The following is a 9209-nucleotide window of genomic DNA, read 5'->3' as shown; positions in this document are numbered from 1 at the left end:
GTTTCTCTGTATAGCTCTGGCTGTCCTGGAACTCACTTTGTAGACCAGGCTGGCCTTGAACTCAGAAATCCGCCTGCCTCTGCCTCCCGAGTGCTGGGACTAAAGGTGTGCGCCACCACGCCCGGCTTCCCCTTCTCTTTACTCTGCAGAAAATAACAGGCCTCTACGAGATAAATGCTAACTAGGACAAAATAAGTTACAATCAGACAAGGTGAAAGCCCTCCTATCCAGACTGGACCAGGCAACCCAATAAGAGGGAAAGGGTCCCAAGCGCAGGCAAAAGAACCAGAGACACACCCACTCCCACGGTTAGGAGTCCGACAGAAACACTGAGCTAACAGCCATAGCATGCATACACAGAGGACCAGGTGCAGACCCATCCAGGCCTCATGCTTGTCCATTTCAGTCTCGAGCTTACATTAGCCCTGCTTATGATTCAGTGGGCCATGTCCTCCAGCTGTCTTCCATATCCTCTGACTCCTACAATCAATCTTCTTCATCTTCTGCAGGACTTCAAGCTCCAAGGGGATCCATGGGGAATCTCTAATTCAGACTCTCTCTCTATTACCAGCTCTCTATTATAAGGCCAAGAAATCAATCTGTTTTTTTTTTTTCTTGTCCAATATGTTATTTCATAACAGATTCCATCAATTAAATGAACCTCAACCTGAAACCCTATACGTTGCACGTAATTTTTAAAAAGCATGCTACCTCCTTGCCCAGTGCTCTGACGGTCCCATTTTCTCTATCTGGCTTAGCCCAGGATCGAATTCAACCAACTGGAGAAGGCTGAGAGCTGCTGTCAGCAATCCACTGGGTACCTCTTCCTCCAGGCTAGCTTCGACAAGCCTCCATCAACCACCCTGTCTTCTCTCTTTATCCTGCTCACCTTAGCTCCTCCAAGGAAAAAAATACAGCATTATTATTTTAAAACCAGCCAGATAACACAATTGCTGGGAGAAGAATCTCCTGCCCTGATCTTATCAGCTAACAGCTAGCTCCAGAAAACCTCTTCCCACCCACTGCACACCCTAAGTGCCCTGAGGCCTTACGTGGTTGTTCCTGCCTCTCCTAATAGGGATTTGATTAGATAAAATGCCCAACAACGGGGAGGGAGGATATGGAAACCTGTAGAGATCATATCCAGAGGTTAGACAAGGACCCAGGTTGGGGCATGGGGCCACCCACTCATCTCCAAATTTTTAACCCAGAATTGCTCCTGTGTATTAAATATGAGACAAAGTGTGGAGCAGAGACTGAAGGAAAGACCATCCAGAGATTGCCCCACCTGGGGATCCAGCCCATATACAGACACTAAACCCAGGCTGATGCCAATAAGTGTTTGCTGACAGGAGCCTGATATAGCTGTCTCCTTAGAGGCTCTGCCAGAGCCTAACCAATATAGATGCAGATGCTTGCAGCCAACAATTGGACTGAGCACTGGGACCCCAATAGAGGAGCTGAAGGAGTTTGCAATCCCATAGGAAGAACAATAATATCAACCAATCATACCCCTCAGAGAGTACACATGGAGTGACCCATGGCTCCAGCTGCATGTGTAGCAGAGGACAGCCTTATCTGGTATCAATGGGAGAAGAGGCCCCTGGTTTGGTGAAGACTCAATGCCCCAGTGTAGAGGAATGCCAGGGTGGGGAGGCAGGTTGGGAGAAATCATAGAATTAGGGGGAATGGGGAGGGGATGGGGGTTTCCAGAGGGGAAATCAGGAAAGGGGATAACATTTGAAATGTAAATAAATAAAATATCCAATTGAAAAACAAAGCCCCTATCTCCTCCCTTATCATCCCTTCTCTCCCCTGGGACTGGAAAATCCTACCTGACCATTTGCCCAGTAATTGGCTCCTGTCTTCTTTATTGGTACAATGCCAGTTACAGAATCTGCACCTCCCCCTACACCTATAGTATTTGATTAACATTCACCATAGCATTCACCATAGTAACCTACTACTTTATATAACCTTCTATGCCTTTCCTCATAGACTTATATGATTCTAACTTAGTTACTGTCATTCTGTCTTTGTGTTTCTGAATCACAGTGTTACAGCCTCTCCAATTGTATTTTTAGAAATTTGAGGCATTATAGAAAATCTCTCTCTCACACACACACACACACACACACACACACACACACACGCACGCACATGCTCGCATTCTTTGTATGTGCCCCACCTAGAAGTATGTACTCACAATTAGGTATCATTCTCATATTTGTTTAATTTTCTTGCATTTGAGACTTACATTGAAAATAACATCTATTAGAGAAATTGCTTTTAACTTGTGATCACTCCTTAATTAGATTGGTTCTTTGCAAAACCATGGATATATACAGTGTACTCTGATATTCTGGTTACTGTAACCCCTGTCCTCTACTCTCTCTCCTCCTCTTAGCATCTTAGCATGCCACTTCTACTCCCACCCCTCAAACATTTCTCTCTCTCTCTCTCTCTCTCTCTCTCTCTCTCTCTCTCTCTCTCTCTCTCTCTCTCTTTCCTCCAGATTCAGTAAGTTTAACTAGTATCATTGCTGTGACTATGGGAGTTGGAAATTGTATTTGTTTAGGATTTGAATAGTTACTACTAAGTCACTGTAGAGTAAACAAAACACTCGTGAAGCATACAGTTGGCACAGACATGAGATTTTGAAGCCCAGATTCCAGTTGGTTCACAGTTTAACTTTGGCATCTGGCTCAGCTAAAGCAGTAACTGCACAAGCCTTACCATTTAGAGCCAGTTAAAGCTGTGAGGAGTGCTTGAGAACGGGATGGCTAAGGAACGGGCTCTAAGTTTAGAAAAATCTAAGCTCCAATTCCATACCACAATTTTGGAGTGACAGAACCTTTGCAAGCTCTCTAACTTCTATCAGGATGTTTCACTGTAATATGAAATTAATGATACATATAGAAGGGTAGTGAAAGTGTCAAGTTAAGTGTATGAGTTCAGCTTTAAATTTAGGATTTACAAAGAATTAAAACTGATAATGCAGCTGGGCATGGTGATGTACACCTATAATCCCAGCACTCGGGAGGCAGAGGCAGGTGGATTTCTGAGTTCGAGGCCAGCTTGGTCTACAAAGTGAGTTCCAGGACAGCCAGGGCTATACAGAGAAACCCTGTCTCGAAAAACCAAAACAAAAACTAAAACAAACAAAAAAAAAACACAAAAACAAAACAAAACAAAACCTGACAATGTTAATGAAAGTACCACCAACAGCTAGTGTTGTAAACTTACAAAGAAAGATAGGAAACAGGAAATGGAACCAATCCTAATTGTCACATTTCTCCTCATCCAGAGGGATGAAATCCAGAGTTGAGACACAGGCATATCCTATTATATGAATAATATATCTATATCTATGTCTATGTTTACGTCTACATCTATGTCTACATCTATCTATGTATCTATCTATCTATCCATCCATCCATCCATCCCTATCTATATCACTCATATCAGGTAGATGTGGAGATAACACAAAGGCTTCATGGAGCACTGGAGTCAGAGTCTCTTCATAAAACCTCAGTCTTGGTCTCCAAACAGTCTCTAAGAGTTTCTGTTCTGAGCGTTGTCACATGCATTAAATGCCAGAGCTGTGACTCTTATATTCATATTTCTGAAAGTTGGGTGAACTTTCCTAAAGGGCTCATTTTATCTCAATGCCATGAGACATAGTAACATAGTTGACACGTCATTTTGTATCAGGTAACCAAAGTAACTGTATGATAGGCGGTAAACCATTGGTCAAATTATCTAGAAAAGATTAAAAGAGATTATTATTTATCTTTCCACAGGACATAGACTATGAACATCTAAAGTATCACATGTAGGACAATATATGCTAAATGTAAAGGAAAATAGTATCAAGAAGTGTAATAAATCTAAGAGAAAATGAATTATATGCATTTTGTAAAAATGAGGTTATAGGAAACATTATTTGGTCATTGATTTTTGCTTGACTCTCGAAAGTAAGTCCCGGTGTGAGGATGAAAAGTTGTTCATCACAAAGAAAATTCAATAATTAGTGTTATACCCAAGGACACCATTAATACCAGTACTTATACAACAGTTGAGCACAGGTGGGTTTTGCTCTGTTGTAGAGAAACAGAATTAACTCACAGACCTCTTTTTGAGCATTCTCTGATGATTTATTTTTTGCTCAGACTTTTCAAGTTCAACAAATTGACTTTGATGTTTTCAGCTCTAATTGTCTTGTGGGAATACAGTTTTCAAAAATATGCATGGTGGTAGGATTAAGTCGACGGGATGTACATTGTTGTAGTACAATGGGCCTGCCTCCCTCTGTGGGCAATTAAAACAAATTAATATGGAACCTGAATGAGAGGGAATGATCACTGAACTCTCCCATCAGTCCAGATTACTCTCACCACAACAGGCTTCCTCTATGAATGTACAGTATTGGGTATTGAGTCTGTACAAGAGTCAAGCTAAGCATCAGTACAATCTAGGAAAAATCACGCTATTTGGACCCTTAGCTGTTAACATTCATAGTGTCACCTTTTGCCTTACTTGTTGATATTACAAGTTGAATCCAATATGCCTCAGATTCAAGGAAAATTAAAAAGACAAGAATTTGAACACAATATTTTATTGGGAAAGTAAATAGAGAAAGTACCCAAGGAGTTGAAGAGGCTTGCAGCCCCTTAGGAGGAATAACAATATGAACTAGTACCCCTAGAGCTCCCTGGGACTAAACAACCAACCAAAGAAAATACATGGTGGAACGCGTGGCTCTAGCTGCATATGTAGCAGAGGATGGCCTAGTCGGTCATCAATGGGAGGAGAGACCCTGGGTTCTGTGAAGATTCTGTGCCCCAGTATAGTGGAATGTCAGGGCCAGGAAGTGAGAGTGGGTAGGTTGGGGAGCAGGGGGGGGATAGGGGATTTTGGAGGGGAAAATAGGTAAGGGCATAACATTTAAAATATAAATAACGAAAATATCTAATAAAATATATACATATAAAAAAGATACCTTTAGAGTATATCTCCATAATATGTAGGTAAATAAATGAATTTTTAAATGATTTATTGTGTATTTAATCAGGATAGTCACAAGTATTTTGTATTCATTAGAGAGGTTGGTGATTGCTCATTGGTTGAAAACAGTTGATGCTCTTCCAGAGAACCCACCTTCACAGCTCAGCACCTACATCAAGGAACTTGCAACAATCTGCAACCCCAGCTCCAGAGAACCAGACACCCTCTACAGGATGCTGCACATACCATACATGCACATACATGTACACAGACCCATAAAAAGTGAAACTTCAAAGGGTATATATTAGAAAAGCTGATATATTTAGAAATGCATGTGTTATAACTGTAAGTCATAACTGACAGAAAATTATGCTAAGGCACATATCAAATTACGTTTTATATTTCACAAGTACAAAGCTAAGCAGACATGCTTATTTAAATTATTAGAATAGAATGGAATGTAGCATATATTAACAGCTTCAGGTTTCTCCTTCTATAAATTAAACTGAGAATGAATAATAAACAATGCAGTAAATTCATCAGTACTCGATTTCGCTATGTCCCTTTATTTTCTATGTCTTGTGAGTGACTTAACAACCAACCCACCTCCTCCCACACTCACAAAGGAAGTAAGGCAAATACTAATGTTCAGCATATTTTTCCATCATACTTGGCAAATGTTAGCATATTTTCAGTAATACTGTAAATCATGTGCCCACATAGAAATTAAACTGTCCAATCTGATTTTATCCTGGAGTCTCTAACGGCCTGCGAGACTAAGGTGAAACTATCAATGCTTCGTTACAGCTTTTGCCAGCAAGAGAGACTGCCCATGACCTTCCAGTCCTGCGTGATCACCAAAGAGTGCCAGGTGTCTGAGTGGTTGGAATGGAGCCCATGTTCAAAAACATGCCACGATGTCACCTCTCCTACAGGCACTCGAGTAAGGACAAGGACCATCACGCAGTTTCCGATTGGAAGCGAGAAGGAGTGTCCAGCGCTGGAGGAGAAGGAGCCCTGTTTGTCTCAGGGAGATGGAGCTGTCCTCTGTGCTACGTGAGTAGAATGAAGAATGTGGTGTGCTCAAATGGCATGTCCCTTCAGCTCTCTGACATCACAAATTTGTAATAACTGTTATATCAGTATTTTGACTTAAATATTAGTTCAGACTCCATAGTATGGATGTGCCGAGTTGTCTTACATGTTTTAAACAGAAGACTAGAATATCTCATTGCATGCTTTTTCTATTAAAACCATGCTTCCTTTACAGAATGAAAGTATGTTTAACAGCTGCAGGCCAAATTTTCATGAAGGCTTAACTTTTAACAGCTATTTTCTTAGTGTAGTCTATGATACCAGTTGGTGATTATTTTAGTAGATGACACACCATGAAGACATTAGTCTGGGCAGGCTGCATATGTCTCTGTTGCAATGATTCAGCACCATAAGTAGAGATATAGGCAGTGTGTGAGTGTGTGTCCATGTTCCAATAAATCTTTATTGACAAAAGTAAGAGATATGTTAACTTTATCTTTGTTCCACCGTTAGTCAACCTCCAAGCTTTTAAATCATAGATTCCTGTGACTTACTAAAACTCAGTAATGTTTGTAACAATTTTAATTAAGTAAAAAATTGTATCAAAATAAGTAGTTTTCAGGTATCCGGATTTGGGGATGTTTTGTTTATTCATTTGCTTTTTGTGTCATTGCCAGCATATATCGTAGTGCACAGTAAGTGCCTAATAAATGTTCATTGACTTAAGATGATATAAGACTAGTTCTGAAATATTTGCCATTCTAACCTCATTTTTCCTTAAATATACTGTTTCCAAGACATAATAATGAATTATCTTAGCAAAATTTCTTTTTTGAATGTAGAATAGTATAAAGCAATTTAAAGAATCTTAGCGTGCACACGCCACTGGGAGCTTATCTCAACTGTTCATCGATTCAAAGGACATGGCTACAGTTTAAATTTCATAAACCGCTGAAGAGGCAAATTAGTGCCCTTACTCCACCGAGACATGATATCAAAATAGCAACTCTTTGCATGAAGCCTTCTACCGCACTTTGGAATCGTGCATAGTCTGCCCATATAGCAAAGAACTAACAAACCCTCGAGGACCTGCTGACTATGGTGGTTCTTCTCATTTAGGAGTCAAAGGACACTGTCCAGTCTTCTAGGATGTTGTCTCTCCCAGCAGTTTCTTCTGCTTTTGGTCTAACAGTGGTGCCTGGTTTTTTAATCTCAAATTTTCATGTACCACTGATAAAGCAAACAGATACTATTGGTAGTCTCTATCTTCTCCATTTCCTAGGGCAGCACTTTCCTTAGAATATATCATCTATTTATCATCATGAAAGTCTGTTTCTATCGCAGGACTCCTTACATGATCTAAGCTGGAATGCCGCCTAGCTTTTTTTTTCTTCTTTTAATTTCATTCGAACTCCCACAGAAAACTAGTGCTTTGCCTTTACTTTTCTGTACCCTATTCCTACAGCCAAACTATCAATGATCCATATTTCTAGAAATGCCCTTCCTGAGTAAACAAGTGAGTGCTGTTCCTTGATAGCCCAATCCCACAATTGTGCAGCCTCAACCCTCCACTTATAAAAATGAAAATAGGAAGCAATCTCATCTTCACTGGCAAATTACTCACCATTGATAGAGCCAAGCACCCAGAGCAACATCTAAGGGCACCTTTAACCTTTCTGTCTAATTGAGATAAGCACATCCGTTTACATGTATGCTAGCTATTAATCTGATCCATGGGAAAGCTCCTGGATTAGACTGGCAAAGTGCTACTTGAGCCATTTCCTCTGGGCTTTTAAGGTATCTGTTTTCCTAGAGGTGGAAAAAAAATGCCATCATTTTCTACTGTCAGTGACATGAGGAAATGCTCCCCTGTCTCTCTCCTTCTAGGGAAAGTAAGGCTGACAAGCCCAACATTCCTTTCACATAACAATTTTGACTGGGGCTCTGAGAGTCAGGGATAGTCATTTTTGTGCTCAACTAACAGCACAGTCAGCTCTTCAAATCCTTCCCTGGCATTCATCAGGAATTCTGGGCTCTACAGAGCATGTACATGAAAATGTTCTGATTCCTGACAGCTTTGAATTGCTGTTATATTTTTAAATCCTAGCATGCAATTATAACTTTGCTCCAATATGAATACGCAATTTTCATGCATTTTTATTAAAGGCAAAACAAGTGTTTGGGCTCATCATCACTTAGAATGTTTGGAATTCTCAGATTCAGCCTTCCTTTGTTTATAAGCATCAAGAAAGGGCGAGTTTAATTGCACATAAAATTTAATGTTTTCAGCATTATGTCCTTATTTCATAAAATATTGATAAGTAACTTCCAGTAGTTGCAATTAAAATAGGCTTGCTCTACATTTAACCCCTCTAAAGGGGGCCCAACTGGGGACAATGAAGTAATTGGGACTGAATCGGTCTTCATCAGACTGGGAGTCTATACCATATCCAGAGGAAAAGAATTTGTGAGTTTAAGTTTTAGAAGAAACCCAGAAAAGAGTGGAGAAACATTTTCCCAAATAACCAACCACCTTTGCCACCATGGCATTCTCCTCATCTAGGTATGGCTGGAGAACTACAGAGTGGACAGAGTGCCACGTGGACCCTTTGCTTAGTCAGCAGGACAAGAGGCGTGCCAACCAGACAGCCCTCTGTGGAGGTGGTATCCAGACCAGGGAAATATACTGCGTACAAACCAACGACAACCTGCTCTCCCATGTAAATACACAGAAAGACAAAGAAGGTAGGTGGTGCTCCTCAAATGGCTGACTTACAAGGAGTGAGCAGGTGGGAGCCCTTGAGGAATGTAGACAGATTATGGGGGGGGGCGAGGAAGATCCCCTAAAATTCACACTGTGATTGGAGTCCAAGCCAGAGTAACCTATATCAGAGTAAGTTAAAAGAAAAGAAAATTAAAATAAACCTTAATACAGCTCTGGGTTTGCTTAGATTTATTTTGTCTATTTAAGACAATAGTAAAAGCTTCTTGAGTCAAATTTTAAAAGGAATAATTAGTTATAAAACTACAATGAAATTGATTTTGTAAGTATACACATATAGTACAAATATGTAAAATAAAAAAATAATGGATAGAAAGTTTACAAACAACTTTTGAAAAATTCTCTTTGACAAACTATGATTATGAATAAAAACTAATGAGGATAC

The 9209-nt window shown here is 40.1% G+C and overlaps 1 protein-coding gene across 2 annotated transcripts in view; it reads left to right on the top strand.

Moving 5' to 3' along the window:
* Nucleotides 1–9209, top strand: part of Thsd7a (thrombospondin type 1 domain containing 7A) — a 388294-nt gene that overhangs the window by 206598 nt on the left and 172487 nt on the right. For both annotated transcript variants that reach the window (XM_021190560.2, XM_029534932.1), the window contains exons 3-4: nt 5815–6063; nt 8606–8787. In XM_021190560.2, coding sequence (XP_021046219.1) covers nt 5815–6063; nt 8606–8787 — 431 coding nt within the window. The remainder of the gene's footprint in view (nt 1–5814; nt 6064–8605; nt 8788–9209) is intronic.

This window comes from Mus pahari, chromosome 2 (genome assembly GCF_900095145.1).
Source record: "Mus pahari chromosome 2, PAHARI_EIJ_v1.1, whole genome shotgun sequence".
NCBI classification, from domain to species: Eukaryota; Metazoa; Chordata; class Mammalia; order Rodentia; family Muridae; genus Mus; species Mus pahari.
Note: the sequence above shows the minus strand (reverse complement) of the source record. Positions and strands in the feature narration are given on the sequence as shown.